Source organism: Podarcis bocagei (genome assembly GCF_964188305.1).
Source record: "Podarcis bocagei genome assembly, chromosome: 16".
Lineage (NCBI taxonomy): Eukaryota > Metazoa > Chordata > Lepidosauria > Squamata > Lacertidae > Podarcis > Podarcis bocagei.
In genome coordinates this window covers 23,599,952-23,619,831 of record NC_138142.1, presented here as the reverse complement: position 1 = coordinate 23,619,831, position 19,880 = coordinate 23,599,952, and the positions used below count along the sequence as shown (strand labels likewise).

The 19,880-nt window shown below is 44.7% G+C and overlaps 1 protein-coding gene across 1 annotated transcript in view; it reads left to right on the top strand.

Moving 5' to 3' along the window:
• Positions 1–19,880, top strand: part of MED13L (mediator complex subunit 13L) — a 174,575-nt gene that overhangs the window by 140,541 nt on the left and 14,154 nt on the right. Inside the window, exons 17-27 of the mRNA XM_081175248.1 lie at positions 2,816–3,762; positions 5,907–6,086; positions 6,461–6,684; positions 8,644–8,836; positions 10,298–10,748; positions 11,427–11,646; positions 14,079–14,267; positions 15,687–15,910; positions 16,920–17,062; positions 17,601–17,759; positions 19,272–19,448. Of these exons, the coding sequence (XP_081031374.1) occupies positions 2,816–3,762; positions 5,907–6,086; positions 6,461–6,684; positions 8,644–8,836; positions 10,298–10,748; positions 11,427–11,646; positions 14,079–14,267; positions 15,687–15,910; positions 16,920–17,062; positions 17,601–17,759; positions 19,272–19,448 (3,107 nt within the window). The remainder of the gene's footprint in view (positions 1–2,815; positions 3,763–5,906; positions 6,087–6,460; positions 6,685–8,643; positions 8,837–10,297; positions 10,749–11,426; positions 11,647–14,078; positions 14,268–15,686; positions 15,911–16,919; positions 17,063–17,600; positions 17,760–19,271; positions 19,449–19,880) is intronic.

The following is a 19,880-nucleotide window of genomic DNA, read 5'->3' as shown; positions in this document are numbered from 1 at the left end:
GGTGACAGAAGCGACTGCTTTCTCACTTCTTTTGAAAAAACCTTCATGCATGCACATCCAACACCCCAAATTACTTCACTTGTTGCCTACAGCCTTGTTGGCCTCTTCAGGCTTCTGTTTCTTAGAGTAGCATGCATTGCTTACCTCTATGCAGAACACCAAGCTCCAGTGGTGCTTAGTGACACAAGACTGTCTTCCCAGCGCAGCCACGGAACTCCTGCTTTCTGCCCTCCCTGTCTTCTTTCTCCCCTTTAATTTGTGGCTCTTGAGCCACACTTGGTTTCTGGTTCCCTTTAAGTTGCTTGTGTGTACAACCGACCTTTACTCATGCAGAGACCTAGGGTGGGGAGAGAGTCATGGCTGTGTTCCTCTTTCCTGGAAGCATCCTTGAGTGAGCTACTCTCAGGGCTCCCTGAGAGGCAGGTTAACCTTCTGACCCTGACAACAACGGTTAGGGTGATGGCTGCCCTTCCCACTGCTAATGTACAATCAGATGAGGGGGAACGTTAGTCATTATTTTCACATCATATCAAGCTTAGGGTTAGCCAGCTCTTAACACTGGCATAAGGTTCCCATTGCACCTCTTAGCTCATAGATCAAGGATGGAGAACATTGGGCCTGGGGGCCAAATCTGGCCTTTAGGACCCTCTCCAGCCACACACTCTTCTTCTCAGGCCTTCTGTACTCCCTCCTTGCATGTTTTTGCCTGGCTTGAATGTGTCACTGAATTCTGACGATGCCTCTGATGTGGCTGGCTGGAGGATGGACAGGGCTGTGTGACGTTGTATACAAAGTAGCCTATTGCACAGTGGTAAAATTTAGATTCATTGCTGTTCCCACCTTTGCTGTTGACCTTGCCCATCGCTGGCATGAAGGTTGCCTGGAAAGTGATTGATATAATGCAGTTGCAAAGGTTCCTTGCGCCCATCATAGAAAGAGGAGGTTGACCTTAATGCCAGTCAAGTTTTTTCTCCCATTACTTACTTCCTTGTCCAGCTTGCTGGCTCTTCCTGGTCCAGACACAGCCTGCCCATTTGCTGTGCTCTGATCCTCTCCTCTCTGAAGTTAGTGCCAGTATATCAACTAAAAATTAATTGGAACTCTGTTTAGCAGTCTCAATGAAATGCAAAGCCCAGCTGCTGATCTCGAAACACAGCGAGTATGGAAACCATAAAATGTATGAAACCCCTTAAAAATGGAACATGCAATGTAAGGCTCTCCCATTCGCAGTCAATTGATTTTTAGAGGGGAAGCAGCTAGTATCTTTATATCAGTCCTTTATATCAATCACTTTCTTCAAAGGTTCTTCGGTGTTCTCTGAGGAATTGCAAAAAAAGGGAAAGACAGGGGAAATGTGAAGCTCTTGACACCACCTAGGCAGCAATTTAATTTCTTTCCCCCCCTTTAATGGTAACTACTTCCCAAGGCCTGAGCTGATTATTAATTGCAGGTATTTATTGGGATAAAAATCTTTTATTTCCAGTGTAATCCAATTAGAGCAATGACTGTTACTGCAGGCTTCTGTGAAAGAGGTGATTGCTAATCAAGATTTCTTGGTCACCTTTTGTTGCTTCTCAGAGGCACTCGCTGCGCTTCAGCTTCTTTCTAAACCTGTAGGCTGTTCCCCTCCCCTTCCCCATTTCATTTTCCCTGACTGGCACTCCAGTCCATTAGAGATAACAGGGAAATTATTCTGGAGAATCAAGTTTCACTGCATTTCCTTCTCAAATTGCTGGCAGAATGGGAGTTCAAAATGAATATTTAAACTTTCACATTAGCTGAAGAGGGAAAGTAGAAGCATTTAAATCTGCAGGTTTCTACTCCTTCATCAGGGGAGCAATTGCCATAAGGAGCACATTTTAAGAAAAGTGTTTTTATTAGCAATGGTAAGTAGGAACAACTGTGGAGATCTGAATCCATGTTGCCCTTACTGTGCAATTCCATGGCAGTTGTGCATGTGTCATCTAAAAGTAGCTTCTTGGTGAAATGGAAGGCCGTTTCCTGATGATAGAAATTTGAGAAATTAATCGTGCAGTTTTGAATAATGTGAATACAAGTGTTGGCCTCTTCCAGTTGTGGCACAAGCAGACAGCAAACTCCAAAGGCTAGTTTGCAAGCAGAGATCTGAATTTCAACAGCTTATGAAATTTACCCAGGATTAGGTGAAGTAGGTATAAATCAGTTAAAATATAATATCCATATTCAGAAGCAAGCACTTTAAGTGCTGTTATTCCTATACATGTTTAGCATTTCCTTTGTGCTGTCTTGTGGCTGTCTTATTTATTCAGCATTCTGTTTTCCTTCCAAGCTGTTGCACTGCTAATAGTGACCTGGCTCCAGCCACTTGGTAGATGCATTTTTTAATTTTTAATTTGTAAAGCTTGGTGTATTTTTTTGTTCATCTCTTTCCTGTGCCGTATCAGAAAGCTCCTTAATTTGGTTGTTGACGAGATCTCTTGTGGCATGCTATGGATAAGGCTTCAATAAGACAGATCTCTGTACAGTGGTACCTCGGGTTAAGAACTTAATTCGTTCTGGAGGTCCGTTCTTAACCTGAAACTGTTCTTAACCTGAGGTACCACTTTAGCTAATGGGGCCTCCCGCTGCTGCCACACCGCCACAGTGCTATTTCTGTTCTCATCCTGAAGCAAAGTTCTTAACCCAAGGTACTATTTCTGGGTTAGCGGAGTCTGTAACCTGAAGCGTCTGTAACCCGAGGTACCACTGTATCCACTTCCCATTTAGATGAAAGTTGTGTGAAAAAAACATAAACGCAGCCATATAACTCTTCCTGTCTCCCCTTATCTGCTCATAGCAACGTCCCCAGTGTTGGGAGCCTGGCCGATCAAGACTACATTCAGATGAACACTCCCCAGATGAGCACTCCAGTGACGCTAAACAGTGCTGCCCCGGCCAGCAACAGTGGGGCGGGAGTATTGCCTTCCCCGGCCACTCCTCGTTTTTCTGTCCCTACGCCACGCACACCCAGGACCCCAAGGACTCCTAGAGGCGGGGGCACTGCCAGCGGGCAAGGATCCGTCAAGTACGACAGCACGGACCAAGGCTCGCCAGCCTCAACGCCTTCCACAACCCGGCCTCTCAATTCTGTGGAGCCGGCCACAGTGCAACCAATCCTGGAAGCCCACAGCCTGTACGTCACACTCATCCTTTCGGACTCCGTGCTGAACATCTTCAAAGACAGCAACTTCGACAGCTGCTGCATCTGCGCGTGCAACATGAATATCAAAGGTGCCGACGTTGGGCTGTATATCCCGGATTCATCGAACGAGGACCAGTATCGGTGCACTTGTGGATTCAGTGCAATTATGAACCGCAAGCTAGGGTACAACTCTGGGCTGTTCATCGAGGATGAACTGGATATTTTTGGCAGGACTTCAGACATTGGCCAGGTGGCAGAGAGGAGATTGATGATGTGTCAGACCACCTTGATTCCTCAGCTGGGAGAGGGGTCCAAAAGGGCCCAGGAGCCCCCAGTAAGCCTCCTCCTCCTCCTCCAGAATCAGCACACCCAGCCTTTCACCTCCCTGAGCTGTTTGGACTACATGTCCGCCACAAGCAGGCAGTCACTCTCTTACACAAACTGGAGCTATGACAGAGTTCAGGCAGAGAGCAACGACTCCTGGATTGAGTGCTTCAACGCTCTGGAGCAAGGCAGGCAGTATGTGGATAACCCCACGGGTGGGAAAGTGGATGAAGCTCTAGTCAGAAGCGCGACAGTTCACTCTTGGCCTCACAGCAACGGTGAGATTTTACTTTTCCTTCGGTGTTTCAGAAAACACTTCTGGGTGCTATGGTTAATTATTTTATTTTTATTGTTGTTGTCAACTTCATTTCAATATAAGGGTGGTTCACAGGGTTAGTTTCTCAAACTTCTGAGTTCACCAACTCATAGAATTGTACAGTTGGAAGCAGAGCCATCCTGGGGCATTTTGCTGCTAGCGGCAAAGCAGAAATGCCGCCCCCCCCCCATCGCTGCCACCTCTGCTGCATGCCCACCCACCATGTGCCCACTGTCTTGCACCTGCCAACTGCTGCCTAGCAGCAGCAATAGTCACTCAGGTGAGTGTGCAGTGGCAGGTGTGCATTGGGCACCCAGTGTAGGAGGCAGTGGCAGTGAGTGTTACGTTCCTCTGAGGCTGGATCTGCTGCCCCTCCCGGCTGTCTGGAGCCTGGCGCCCTGAGGCAGCTGTCTCACATTGTCTCATGGGCAGACTGGTCCTGATTTGAAGAGACCCAAAAGGGGCGCGTAGTCCCACAATGCAGGAATCACAGCACATCACTCCTTGATGAGCTTTTAATTTGCCTTCAACCTGAACCCCAAATTCTTGGGAGTGCAAACTAAATAAAGTCAAGAAATATAAAATGTAAAATTATTGTATTATCAGATCATCTAATTAAATACAGAGATTCCTCACTGGCAATGGAGGTGAACATGCCCATGATCTTGTAAATTTCCTTTTTGACCCTCTTTCATCCCCTTTATTCATGCCCTGCCCACCCTGCATAGTCCTATTTGTTGGCCAGACAAAATTTAATAATTCAGAGAAAGAGAGAGAAGTGGTAGCTCAGAGGTAAAATGCATGTTTTGCATGTGGAAGGTCCCAGGTTCAATCTTTGGCAACTCCAGTTACAAAGATCACATAATGGAAAAATGGCAGAGGCCCTTTGTTGCCCCAGACCGTAGAGAGTGGCTGCCAGTCAGAGTAGACATTACTGAGTTAGATGGACAAATATACTAACCTGGCGTGAGAAGCGTCTGAAGTTTCCTGGGTTTGTTCGTTAGCCCTTTACTGCTGTTCATTTCAAATTCTGATATGATACAGTATTATTCTGCACAAGCAGAATATTCTGCGCAAGTGTGGAGTGCTTCTATTTGGGGTTCTAACTTCTCAGTTCATTTTGCCCTTCCCTTCCCTGATGCTGACCTACAGCAGTCAGCATTCTATGCCAACTTCACTTGTCCATTGGACTGTTTAGCGATTTCTTTTGCAGGTAAGCTGAACACACTGGTGGCCAGTTTCAGTTACATTAAAATTCTTGATTTATTTATTTCTATTAGCAGCTCTAACATCCATCCCTGGGGACATTTTAAACACTTTCCCAGTTGACCTACCTCTACAATGATGTGATGTTGTGTACCTTTTTTATGTCCATGTGTCTTGTCCTCCCCCATTTCTGAAAACTCCATTCCTCCTCCTGGTTTTCATCCCTAGCCCAATTGTCAGTCAATATTCTGAACAGTGGGTTCTCTGTACTTCTGTACTTACCCAGTGCCTGCTGATAACCTCTCTTATGCATGGCTGTTGACATTTTGTTTCGATCAGCAATGGCACTTAAATGATTGAATGTCATTTAGAATGTATGATGCTCTACAATATTAAGCTGTGTATGTTTTGAGTGCCTGTATTCTGTTTTCTGAACTCCACTTATTTTAACAAGACTCGGCAGCCACTGGAAGCATGTAGGTCATGCATGTGATATTCTGCATAGCCTCTTAACATGTGGACAAGGGACTATGCCCAGTGGAGCTCTCATTCTTTTTCAACTTCAAACTGCTTTTTGAAAGTCACACAAGGATTTCAAGTGTCTTGCAAATTGCAGAATGCGTGAAAGCTGTGCATGTACATCTCAGAACTGTGGCTTATGTGCATCTTCTGTAAGATCTTCTTTTGGGTGAGGCTTCTAGAGATCAGAGTATAGTGTTGGATACCACCAGAAAGATGAAAGAGACTTCCTTGGAATTTTGAAACTACTATTAATATATTGATGGATAAAAAAGTAAGATACTCTGTGATTATTATTTTCTTTTAAAGCAAGGGAATTGAACCATTTTGGATGCCTGTCACTGTATTCTTGAGTCTAGCTGCTTTGTTGTTGTTTTTCAGTTCTAGACATCAGCATGCTCTCCTCCCAGGACGTAGTACGCATGCTTCTGTCTCTCCAGCCTTTCCTCCAAGATGCCATCCAGAAGAAGCGGACTGGCAGGACCTGGGAAAACATCCAGCATGTCCAAGGACCCCTCACCTGGCAGCAGTTCCATAAAATGGCAGGACGGGGAACCTATGGTACAGCAAACACACCTATACTTTTATTTATTTGTGCTGGTGTAGGAGATCACAGCTTTCTAGATTTAAAAATGGCAGGTGTGGGATGCACATTGCCATGTGTGTTATCCAGTAGTCACCATGCCAGCTGGGCTCCATGCACCATTCACACCCAACAGTCATTGTGCTGGCTGTGGTTTTCACAGCAGCAAAACCATTATTGCTTGATTGCAAGGCATTTCCGGTAACCTTTCAGTGGAGGAAGTGGCTCCATGGGAGGTGTCCAGAGCCATAGGGTACTTTTTTTTTGCATTGAAAGCTAGTCTTGGAAAGCCTGTCAAAGCTCAGCCTGTGGTGTCTTGAGTCCTCTGACACTTCCTTCCATGTTGATTCAGGTTCAGAGGAGTCTCCTGAGCCTCTTCCAATCCCCACTTTGCTGGTCAGCTATGACAAGGATTTCCTGACAATCTCTCCGTTCTCCTTGCCATTTTGGGAGAGGCTGCTGCTGGACCCATATGGAGGCCATCGGGATGTTGCTTATATCGTGGTGTGTCCAGAAAACGAGGCCTTGCTTGATGGAGCCAAAACTTTCTTCAGGGACTTGAGCGCCGTATATGAGGTTGGTGAGCAAGAGGGAGTTTCGTAAGGTTTATTAGGACTCTGTGCCCTCGCCCCCCCCCCCCGCCGCAATAAAAAAGCAGGTGTCCGTGACCAAAATTCTAGCAAACAGCAGCCCTCGTCTTTTGTCTTTCATTTGTGCCCCAACAGATTACACCATCAGCATCTATTATTGGAAAAATTGCATAGCTAGAGCAGCATGGGAGGGCTAAAGGCAATAATTGGGACATGGGTGGCTCTGTGGGTTAAACTACAGAGCCTAGGACTTGCTGATCAGAAGGTCAGTGGTTCGAATCCCCGTGACGGGGTGAGCTCCCGTTGCTCGGTCCCTGCTCCTGCGAACCTAGCAGTTCGAAAGCATGTCAAAGTACAAGTAGATAAATAGGTACCACTCCGGTGGGAAGGTAAGCGGCATTTCCGTGCGCTGCTCTGGTTCGCCAGGAATGGCTTAGTCATGCTGGCCACATGAACCGGAAGCTGTACGCCGGCTCCCTCGGCCAATAAGGCGAGATGAGTGCCGAAACCCCAGAGTCGGCCACGACTGGACCTAATGGTCAGGGGTCCCTTTACCTTTACCTAGCCTTTGCCAACCTGGTCCCTTCTGCACCGGTTTTAGTTTGTGACTCCCATCAGCTCTAGCAAGCACAAACTTGCTGAGGCTCATGGGCAGAGCCATAGCTAGGTGATCTTGCGCCCTGGCAGAACTGTCCACATTGCGCCCCCTAGACACTGACAAATTCACTCTTCTTTCTGCCTCTCCTCCAGCCTGCCCCCCATTCAATTCACCCTCTATTTAAAACATTTTCTTATGAGGCAATAATCAATCTTTTTGTTTATAGACATATTTATGAACATATTTTAAAGCCGATTTTGTGCTCCCCCTTGTTTGTGCCCCTGGTGGGGGCCCACCTCACCACCCCCTAGCTATGACCCTGCTCATGGGAGTTGTAGATTAAAAACATCCAGAGGGCAGCAGGTTGGCAAAGTCCGCTTTAAAGCATCAGATTCTCAAGATAACCAGGTGACAGCAAAAACTGCAATTTTAGCATGGGCAATTAGAATAAGATATGTTATTTCATTACTGATGTATTTTGAATAGTTAAGTTTTTGCCTCTATCTTCAGTACACTTCTTTTTATTTTATTGCTATGGCTGGTGGCTGATGCAAATAAAGATTCTTCTGATTCTGATTCAGCAGATTCTCAAAGAAGCAGAAAATTAGTGTCATATCCGGGGGTGTGGGGGTGTTCTTTGGCGTATACAAACCTTTTTCTTAGCCTAGCACACCAGGGGGATCATGAGGTAAGGAATAATACCTACAATTCTTCGAAAAATTGGCACATTTGGATTATATGCAATTGCTCGTGTTGGTTTTATTTTATTTTTGGAAAGCCCTGTTATTGTGTAGCATTGCCAGTCCATTCAATTTTCTGTTTATTCTCAGAGGCACACACCTATTTTTTTATTATTTCTAGTCCAAGACAGCGGTAATACTTTAATTATCCACTAGGATGCAGTAATGCTTAAGCAACAAGTCAGGGTGGGTAACAGAAACAGAGACTTTTGCAATTTCCACAATTTCAAATATTGTGGAGCAGGAAAGCTTCTGTTGCAATTGCTCACTGTTTTAGTGTGATATCCTGAGATAGCTCAGAGTGCTTGAGTTCCACTGAAAGTCATGGCAGATAAGCACACTGGCATTGAAATAAATTGCACTTGGGCAAACTTGGATTCTTCTTTTCTGTCCTTTAGGCTTAATTGTGAGCCAGTTGAAATAAAGTGAGAGATGGACTTTTTGTTTCATTTATGCTTTACCTGTGGGAGTATCCCATTTTTAAAAAAATAAATAAATGCTGGATTGGGGATGCATGTTCAGACCTCTGAAGATTTCTAGAACTACATCTGTGATTTCTGAATATGTATTGCACTACTACAATCAGTTTTCCTCTTTATGTCTCCAGATGTGTCGACTTGGTCAACATAAACCAATCTGTAAAGTGTTGCATGATGGGATCATGCAAGTGGGAAAGACTGTAGCCCAGAAGCTGACAGATGAGCTTGTGAGTGACTGGTTTAACCCACCCTGGGGCAATGAAGACTGTGACAATCATTCCAGGCTCAAACTTTATGCGCAAGTCTGTCGTCACCACCTAGGTAAGTGCAGAGACAGAGTAGGTCGGAGGCAATTCATTTCAGCTGGGCTCTTCAGCTTGAAAGCCCAGACACTTTACATTCTCTCAATGGTGCTGCCTGTCCCAAAGGTTGCATAGGTAGCCAAGAGCAGAAGGAGAGTTTTGATGGAGTGAACTCTAAAGGTCCCTCTAGTTCAGCATCCTCTTTCCATCGGTGGTCAGCCACGTGCTTCTGGGAAGCATATAAACAGACATGAGGGTAACACCTCTCCTTACATATGGAGCCTAGTTCTCATGGCTAATAGTTATTTATTTTTACATTTCTTTCCCCGGGCTTGTGTTGGGGTGATTTTCTTGTAGTTGCTTAATCTTGGCAGGTATATCCTGTTTTTCCAAGCAGCCTGACTTCTTTTACTGCTCACACTTTGTTCTGAATCTGTTGAGCATTGGCTGGAAAACTGATGTATGTGATGATTCATGAGGTCAGTTTCTTGGCTGCTGGATGTGATATCCAATCAAATGGTTATGATTAGCACACTATATTTTCTGGGGTATATAGTGGAAAGAATTGGCATTCTCTGGCTTTTTCCTATGTGGCCCAGCTGTAGCCTTCTCTACTTCTCTGTTACTGCTAAGGAAACTCTACTCTGTTCTAAGCTTAGTCTTAGACAAGCCAGAAAGGAGGAAGCATATACAAATCAACATGTCCCTGCCTTGGGATAATCAGGAGATACAACCTTCTAGGCAGATGCCCTCTACTATATGCGGGAACATTGCTCCTTCCTTCAGTAAGATACAGGTTCAGAACCACACAACTTTATGTTCCACTCTATCCCCAAGACGTGGGATAGCCTACAGTGTTAACTTTTTAAAAAGGGAGGGGGGAGAGAAGAAAAACAGCTTTCTACTAATACATACCTCAAATCAAAAGGGAGGTCTGATCAAATTGTGTGTGAAGGAGGAAGGGGAGCGATCATTCCCTGGCCAGTGTGGGGAACATCCTGCACATCAGTATGTGAAAAGTGCCAGCACCTTATTTGGTCCATTGAGTAATGGATGAGGCCTCTCCTTCCCAACATAACTCCAGAACAACTTCCAGGATTGGAATTCATATGCTGAATCCTCAGTTAAGCACATACCAGTGAAACCTGTCAGTAATGTAAACAGCCAGTTCCCAGGACATTTTGCAAAATTGGATTTATACATCTGTACTCCTTGGGCTTCCAGAGCAAGCAATAAAAAGGAAACTTCATGATTTCCCTTTCCTCCCACTTGTCACACTGCAGGGACTCTGCAGTGCCACTTGACTCCCAGTCAGTAAAGTCCTTATCAAGGAAATAATTCTGTCTGCCTGCCTGACTCTTGTTTTGAAAGCCTAGACTTTGTGGTGCTTTTTTTGCTTGCTGTTGCCAAGGCTTGCCCTTCAGACAGCCTTTTTCTCGGTCATGATTTTTAACATCTTTGCATCTGTGTATTCTTTCAGCACCTTACTTAGCTACTTTGCAACTTGACAGCAGCCTGCTGGTGCCACCTAAACACCAGACAGCACCAGCACCACCACCAAGCCAGGAACAAACGCTATCTGGGAATTCTGCACCGATTCCTCCCAATTCGGCCTGCCTTGCTGCGCCTGGGGCTCCCCCAACTGGCAGTTCTTTCACCCCCACACCCAACGGAGGGACCACCAGCCTCCCAGGAGGCAACAGTTCAACCTCTGGATCCACAGTGCCACAGCTGTCAGCATCCTCCTCAGTGCCCAGTATTAACCAGACAAGCACTACCTCCTCTTCAGGGTTCAGCGGTGGCCTACCTCAAGGTCAAAACCCAATTCTTGGTGTAAATTCTACGGAGAGACCCCAAGGAAGCACAGTCTCCGGAGGAGATGCAGAGACAGGGCATAATTCATCTCAACAGCAGCAAGAAGGGCAGGAAAGGTAGGTCCAGTGAGCATTCAGAGCAGAGGGTTTTTAGCTCTGTTTCTCTACATGTGTATGTCTGATGTTCTGTAGTTTATCCCTACATACTATACGATGACTGGTGATTTTTGTTGACGCTCTGCTCATAATCTTGAACGCAGCATTAAGACTGCTTAAGCCAATTGATTTCAGCTGGTTTGCTTTCTGACATTTCTAGTCCAATCCTGTCACCCAAAGGTCCCAAGGCAGATGGAACGTATTAATACAAACGCAAGAGTAGCACTGTTAAACCAAATCAGAATACATCAACATGGATGGGATTGCCCCAAACTAAAATATTCACCCTGAGAACTCCTTGTTAGAGGGTTTAAGGAGGCATAACTTTCTGTAGAATCATTGAATTGGAAGGGACCCAAAGGGTCATTTTGTCCCAACTCCCTACTTTGCAGGAACTGCAGCTAAGCCTGTGTTCTGCTGCAACCAACACTTAGGCTTTGGAATAGCCCAAGGTCACCTCGTAGCACTAAGCTGCTGTCTCTTAATAATTCGCTTTGTCTGTGCCCTTGGAGCAAGCCTCTTTTCTCAGGCTGTTCCCCCTTCCTTCCCCCCTATGCCTCTTTTCCATTGCCCCCCATGTGTGTAATCTCTTTACTGAAGACATTTTAAACCAGCACTTAACACCCTGTTCTTTTCTAGTTCTGCAGAGAGGGAGAGGATAGGAATTCCAACGGAACCCGAGTCGGCAGATAGCCACGCCTACCCTCCGGCTGTCGTCATCTACATGGTGGATCCTTTCACCTACACTGCCGAGGAGGAATCCACCTCTGCCAACTTCTGGCTCTTGAGCTTGATGCGGTGTTACACAGAGATGCTGGACAACTTGCCTGAACATATGAGGAATTCTTTCATTCTCCAGGTAACTTATCTATTTATATAGAATTTTTTATAGTGGGCCCTTCTAGCCACTAAAACCCATTTAAAAGCAACCTCGGCAGCAGAGATCACAAGTAAAAATGACCTCAGCAGGCAAAAAACGTTTTCATTGGTCGGCAAAAGACAGCCAGAGAGGGGACTATCTGTGCTTTATGGGGCAAGATATTCCGCAGTATTGGTGCAGCCACAGAAGCTCTATTCCTAGTCATCCTCAACAGTGCCTCCACACTCAGAAGGGACACAGAGAGGGGCCTCTCCTTCTGATCTTTGGAAGCAAGGAGGGTGATAAAGGAGGAGGTCCCTCAGGTGTCCTGGGCCCAGGCCACTTAGAGAGAGACCGGTTTGCCTCTTAGATTTTGAGCCAAATGGTGCTCTTGCCAGCTCATTATGTGCCTTGCTTATATCCACGAACCTGTAGTTTGGTTTGTAAGTACATGGCCTTTTGCCAGTGGAAATCAGAGCTCTAAATAGAACACAGCATGACATATTGAATATAGCACATTCTCTTCTGCAAGATTCTTCCGGACAGCACAGTTTGTGCAAACATTTTTAGAGCAACGTGTCTTTTTGTGGGTTTATTGTGGCTTGGGAGCAGAAATTAAATTTATGTAGGGTAGGGTACATCACATACCTCTAGTAGCAAATATCTCATAGGACACCTGCACAGGACATCCTGCAGAACCATTCAAATTAAGATCTTGATTTAATCTCATTTGCTTTGTGAATGTAGCTGTGTTGGAAGACCGTAGCAGATTTTTGCTGGCTCTGTAGCAAGATAAAGCACAAAAATCTTGGGAGGAAATTGGCAATGGTCATTAGACACACTTTAAATGTGTGATGAGTCTACTGTACCCAGGAGTAGTGATGATGATGATAATTAATAATAATATTGTTTATACCCCACCAATGTGGCTGGGTTGCCCCATTTGCTCTGGGCAGCTTCCAGCAAAATATATAAAAAACTAAGTTGTCAGACATTAATAATTTCCCTGAACAGGGTTGCCTTTTGATGTTTTCTAAAAGTTGTGTAATTCTTTATCTCCCTGACATCTGATAGGAGGGTGTTCCACAGGGAGGGTGCCACTGCCAAGAAGGCCCTCTGCCTGGAGCCCTTTGATTACTACAGACAATTAGTTCAGTGTTTATTCTGTAAAGATCTTGACCTCCAGATGAGTCTGAGGTTTAATTCTCACAAACAGCAAAGTAAACATGTATCTAGAGTATTAACAGCAAGTGCAGCTCATACGATGGAACACTTACCCATGGGGGGGAAATCACCTCTATGTATTTATTTTATTTACAGCATTTCTATACCACTTAATACATTAAGTGGACAGAAAACTGAAGCAGCAACAGACAACTTAAACAAAAATATTGCAAAAATAAAGAGTTACATATAAAAATGTTACATTAATACAGAGTTACATTCAGACATACAGAGAGAGAGAGAGAGAGAGAGAGAGAGAGAGATCAGTTTATTTTCCTTCTGACACACCCTCCCTTTCAGCCTCTGGGTTCTCACCCAGGATCCCCAAAAACTCTCAACTCACCCATAAAAGTCTCACAACGAGAAGGCTAGTCTCTCACTGTAGACTTGCTTTGTATGGGCAGGCCCATAGCTGTACCCCATTCAGCTACACTCTCCACACCCAGTTCCAGTTAACAACAGCGGGCTTCCCAGGGAGTCCAAAGAATGGGAAAGTGTGCCCCCCCCCAGCTCTTTCTTCACTCCCTGTCCTCTCCTCCTCTGCCTCCAACTAGATAGAGTTAGCCTGTCAGGGAGAAGCCTTGGCCAGGACCTTTTCTACTTGATAGCCATCTTTCTATATGGAAGCCTCATTTCTGGATGAAAGAATATCCCATCCTCTTGAGTTCCTATCTTTGTGAAGTCGAACAGCCAAGGAGCAGGTTTCCTATTGCAGCTGCTGTTTTTGAGAGCCTGGCTTAAAACATAGCTTTTCTGACAAGTACTTGGGTGTCAGAGGTTCTCTTGAAGGCCATGGAGTTGCAGTGCATCAGACACACACATGAAAATTGCTTCTAGTTGACTAAGCAGTGGCATAATGGGACTCTATTATTGATAGCGGGTTTTCTCCAGACTATTGAAATGGCATCAGTTTGTGTGAACTCGCTCAGCTCACCCCAGTCTGTGGCAAATGGCTCATGTTGTAGAACAGGCAGAATAACAGTGATTGCTTCACACATTAAGGGAACAGCGTGTCCAAGTTTTCTACTCTCAAAAAGCTACAACCTCCAAAACAGTTTAAAAATTATCAGGTTTCTTGCTTGCCTTCACTTTTGTGTATACGGGCAAAAAAAATATTTTATGGGTGCCCCTTAAATATTAAACATGCAAACAGGTCCTAAGTTGAGCCTTATAATCCTGACTTGGTTCCTCTGTCTATCACACTCTAGATTGTGCCTTGCCAATACATGCTGCAGACCATGAAGGACGAGCAAGTCTTTTACATTCAGCACTTGAAGTCTCTGGCGTTCTCTGTCTACTGCCAGTGCAGGCAACCGCTGCCCACACAGATCCACATCAAGTCCCTGACCGGCTTTGGGCCAGCAGCCAACATCGAGATGACTCTCAAGAACCCGGAGGTGAGTGCTCTAACAAACACACACAATAACCAGCCCCGCCCTGGAAAGCTGAAACGGAACCCGGTACTTGGCCTGAAGTATCTAATTGCTGTCTTGTGCCCAAGTTATTGCAAGAAGCAGGCAGAGGAGGATGTGGCAGTTGCTTTGAATCGCTGCTTGAGAAACCGAGAGCAGCGATAGTCTCCTCAATGCATTGAGGAGGTTAACTGCACAGCTGGGTTTGCAGCCTAACCCTGCCACCCTGAATTTTAGAAGCCTCAAAGCTGAATGATCATTTGCTTCCTTTTCACATGTTACTAAACACCTTAATACGTGTCTCTTGGAATGAAGCAAACACACATATTCATTGTCTCATCACCCTTAGGTCAGTAGAACTTCCAACTGTGCATATCAACAAAACAAAACTAAACTAAACAAAACTAAACACCACCCAGATATATGACACTGCAAAAATAATAAATAAAAATTGTGGTGTCAAATGCTGTCTTCCTTGAGCCAAGGATTTATCAGTTGCATAGTGGAACCTGCTCAGTCCAGAATGAGCACCTCCATTGACTTATATATACACTCAGGGTTTCAAAAGTAAGCAGAACAAGAACAGATGTCTACAACAGTGCATATAACCATAAAAGATTCATATAAAATTATTCTGGAGAACTGCAGTATCTCCTGTGGCTTGAATCTTTTATACATGATGTATATATGTAATTTGTGTATTCTTTGGCATATAATTATTTGAGGAGAAAGGACAACGACCATGTACTAGCAGTTGAGGCATAAGGTCATGCCTGATGCAAGAAGGTCACTTGGGTCAGAGCCGACAAATTCCACATAGAAATCTGTTTAAACACCATTCCTTTTCTATCTCAGTTCAAAACTTTGTTACATATTGTGATGAGAGAGAGGCGAGAGGAGGGCGTGAATGAATGGGCACAACACCTGTCCTTGTTCTGAAAAGAAAAAAACAAAAACAAAACCTATGTTCTGAGCTTGTTTTGAGACGTTTGTATGAAGTGGCTGCCCCACTACACAATGGATTTTTATTTATTTATTTGAGGTATTGATACGCTGCTTAATCATTAAGTGGTGTACACAAAATTACAATTTAAAATAAACCACACAAAGGGTAACAACAAGAAGGGTTTCTGCCTAATCTCAGATAGGAGGGAGTGCCACAGGTGTGGGGATCCAACACTGAATGCACTGTTTCTAGCCATAGAGGACCATGGAGTATTGTAGGGATCAGATCATCCTTAAGATTAAAATCTTGAGATATTTGCTGTTTGAGTGTTCAAGGCGTACAGTGCTGGTAGCTCTCCACAGGCCTTGCTTCAGACAAATGGCATACCATAAGCAGAGAGCTGCTGTGACCTTAAAAGCTCTTTCATCATCTTACGTGATGTCTTCTTCTTTTTACAGCGGCCCAGCCCCATTCAGCTGTACTCCCCTCCGTTTATCCTGGCACCCATCAAAGACAAACAGACAGAGCTCGGGGAGACCTTTGGAGAAGCCAGCCAGAAGTACAATGTGCTCTTTGTTGGGTATTGTTTATCTCACGACCAGCGGTGGCTTCTGGCCTCCTGCACCGACCTGCACGGCGAGTTGTTGGAAACCTGCATTGTCAACATCGATTTGCCAAACAGGTAGGGCAGAAAATCGTGTTTCTGCACATAGTAGCTAAGCATGCACTTTGCACGCAGAAGGTTTCAGTAATCCGCAGCATTTCCAGTTTGGGGGATCTTGGATGGCTTGGCTTGGCTTGGCTGGACAAGCCCTTTATTTCCCTGACATCTTAGAGTATTTCTGCTAGCCACAGAAGAGGCAGTACTGTATTATTATTAGTAGTAGTAGTAGTAGAAGTAGCATTAGCATTAATTAATTAATTAATTATTATTATTTCCATTTATAGACTTCTTACTATCTAAAATATCTCAAAGCAGTTTATGCACACAATGAGCAAATAAAACCATGTCAAATGATTCACATAGCAAAATGCATAATATCCTTATGCATAAAGATAATGTAAAATCAGAGAGCACTACAAGGTCACATAAATATAAAATTTCAAACAACGCAACATACATGCAATCAGCCATCCAATCTCTCTCATCATCCATTTCACACAACCACTGCAACCATTCACACCCTCAAGCATCATCAACTGCCCATACGTAAACTACTCACATTCAACAATATTGCAGCCCACATTTGAAGGGTGACTGCCAAGCATACACAAATAAGATATCCTCTGAAGCAGTACTGGACTCATGACCCATCACTGTTGGACATCTAATACACCCCTATCATTTCTCACCTAAGAAGGGCCCAGATCTATACCAGGCTCTCATTTTGGAGGGTATAGGGCTACTTCCATCCACTCACTTCCAACTACAGAATCAGTTGATTAGGTGGACTAGCGGTCTGGCTCTGTTTACAGACAATTCATATAATCACCCTGATGGCGCTCAAAGTTCTTGTTTGGTTGCCCATGTGAGAATAAATACTCTTCAATGTGAATCTATACTACTGCTTTCCAGTTCTTCACAGATGGAGCATACGTTTTAGAAATCCCATGATTTCGCAACTTAAATTAGGCTATTGCTACCCTAGGCTGAAATACAAAAATATTCTTTTGTTCTCTCATCTTCATAGATCAAGGAGGTGCAAGGTATCGGCCCGTAAAATTGGCTTGCAGAAGCTGTGGGAATGGTGTATTGGGATCGTCCAGATGACATCACTGCCCTGGAGAGTTGTGATTGGACGCCTTGGGCGACTAGGCCATGGGGAGTTGAAAGGTACGCTGAGCACGTGCTCTTTAACAGGTTGCAAAGCATAGCAACAGGTACTGACTTGGGGAACAAAGTTGCTCTTGTTGTATTATGTTACTTGGAAGAGAACCCTTGCTGACAGCACGACAGTACAGATTAAAACCACACTAAGCCACAACAGTCTTGAGCTCAGTTTAACCCCCAGTTAAGAAGTCCGGGGGTCTTCACCTGTAGTACAGAATCATGTCTTCTGTTGGCTGAAAGGGAGGTGGGTGAGAAAGGGGGGAGGATGGGGAGAGCAGGTGAGCATGCAGAGCAAAGATTATAAGGAAGGGCATAAAGGGAGAGGAGAGAGCTCTTAAGAACTATGAAGCAGAGAATGATGCTGAGGGAACCAGTGTGTGGATGCAGAGCTGTGCAGACAGGGGTGTGTAACCTTGTTGCAGTCAAGTGGGCAAGTTTCCCCTTTAAGTACTGGGTTGAGTACTGTTGGGGCTCTTTTGACTGTGAGAAGATCCCCTGAGAGACTCCAGTGGCATTTTCTCCCTTGCTCTCCCTTTTCCAGACTGGAGCATCCTGCTTGGAGAGTGTTCGCTGCAGACAATCAGCAAGCAGTTGAAGGAGGTGTGTCGGATGTGTGGCATCTCTTCTGCAGACTCCCCCTCAATTCTCAGTGCCTGTTTGGTTGCCATGGAGCCCCAGGGGTCATTTGTGGTGATGCCAGGTAATAAGCCACACTAGAGTCTGATGTTGTGCTTAATGTGTTTATCTTCACTTAACATCTCATCCATTTCCACTATTTTGGGTGGGGGCTGGATTTGTTTTCAAAATGATATATCTACATTGGCATATGTTGAACTACTGTGCCCATGTATTTAGCACTGTGAAAAGATGTAGTATGACGAAGCGGCAGGAGGAGATGACATTTCCCTCATTCCACAACCCTCAAATATAAAATACATTGATCTCCTTTTCAATCTGACTGATGAATATTGTGTTCAGAGGAGAGTAAAATTTACATGTGTTGAAGCAGTGCAACTGCCCATCTTTGCTGGATCCTGGGTGCTGGGTGCAACTTTTTGTCAGAGCCCAATCCGCACAAATTGCTTCCCCTTGAATGACCCATGAAAGCCTCACACTGGTTTGGTCCACATAGATTGGGCTCCACATGCATAAGCTTTGGGCAAGCATTGTAGCTAACACTTGGATGTCTATTGGACCTAGAGGAAGGAGAGGGGAACCATTAGAGCCCCATTCCCCACTGCATATAGGCTTCTAGTCATTATAATCTCCTACTCGGGTAACATCATGTAGGGGAGAGCAGGGACAAGCACGTTAAGTGTTCTAAATTGTGCAGGAACCTTCCACAAGTCCCAGAGGTTCTTTGCTTCAGAGGTTCAGCCTCCAATTAATGGGGAGAGGATGTGCTTAAGAATGTAAGAGCCTTGCTGCTCAATCACGCCAAAGGCCCATCTGTTCTCATTGTGGCCAACCAGATGCTGAAGTGGGAGTCTCACAAGCAGGACATGAGCACAATGCTGCTTGTGTCTCTAAACCACAGTTCTGTGCATTCTTGTTACTTTTCAACAGTATCTTTTATAAAATAAAAGTAGCAGCCTAAAGCAATGTGGGCACCTTCCCTTTATATTTTGATTTTTAAACATTCCCTGTTCCTGGAAAGCCTTCCCCCAGGGGCATATAATTAAAACCTTTGTCTTCCTTATTGCATGGATATACTGAGTTAGAGAAAAAGGCTGATTTGAATGCAATGGGGAAACCATGGTTTGACCGTTTGGTTCTCCGTTCACATTTCAGTTCCTTCACTAACTTCCTTGTTTGGCTGAGCCATGGTTTCCAGTTATGTTCATATCAGCAAGCTTTGCTTTGAACTTGGGTTGCAAATCCAGTTCAACCCATTGTTTCCATTTCAGGCTTGGGGAGGATAAATGTGAACTGGAGATGGCTGATTCAGATGCAACTGCAAACCCTGGTTTGCTTGTACAAAGAATTGTAGAAAGGATTAGTGTGTGAGAGGGAGGAGGAAGAGCCCTACATTTTGGTCTGAGGATCAAACGATAGGCAAGCAGCTGTGTTCTGATTGGGCTATGCTGGTTTGAGTCCATTTGTTCCTGTTGCTTCTTTTGATAGTCTTAATTTCACACACTTGCACACTCTCTTTTTGATGGTGCCTTGGCCATTCTGAGGCCTGACAAATCTACTCTGCTTCTCTTGACAGATGCTGTCACGATGGGGTCTGTGTTTGGCCGCAGCACTGCTCTTAACTTGCAGTCGTCCCAGCTGAATACGCCACAGGATGCCTCTTGTACACACATCTTGGTGTTTCCAACCTCTGCAACCATCCAAGTCGCTCCAGCAAACTATCCAAATGAGGATGGATTCAGCCCCAATAATGGTAAGTCAGCTGCTGGGCAGCGTGTAGGGAATTGCCCTATAATGTTGATCAAAACATTCTTTCTCTAACAGTCATTGGCAAGCGCTGCTGCTTTTATACCAGAAGCATGAAGACAAACAATGGGAGCTTCTTGTTCATTGAGAAAAATGGTTTCTTCTTTTTCTGTTCAACTGACTACTTAGCCACGTGCTCTTGTTTAGGAAGCCAAATTGGCCAATATTTGCAAGCTGCACATAGTGAAAAGAAGCCAAGCTTCTTTCTTTAATAGCTTTGGCTAATTGCAAAGACTCTGTGTGGTATGGTTTGGCATTGCTGTGGCTAGTGAGGATTTTGTAAGGGCCGGTTGTTTTCTTACCCTATAACCATATGCGGCAAATATTTTTTGTGGATGTATGATTTGCCCTGTTGTTCTGTGATTAGCATCAAGCTGAT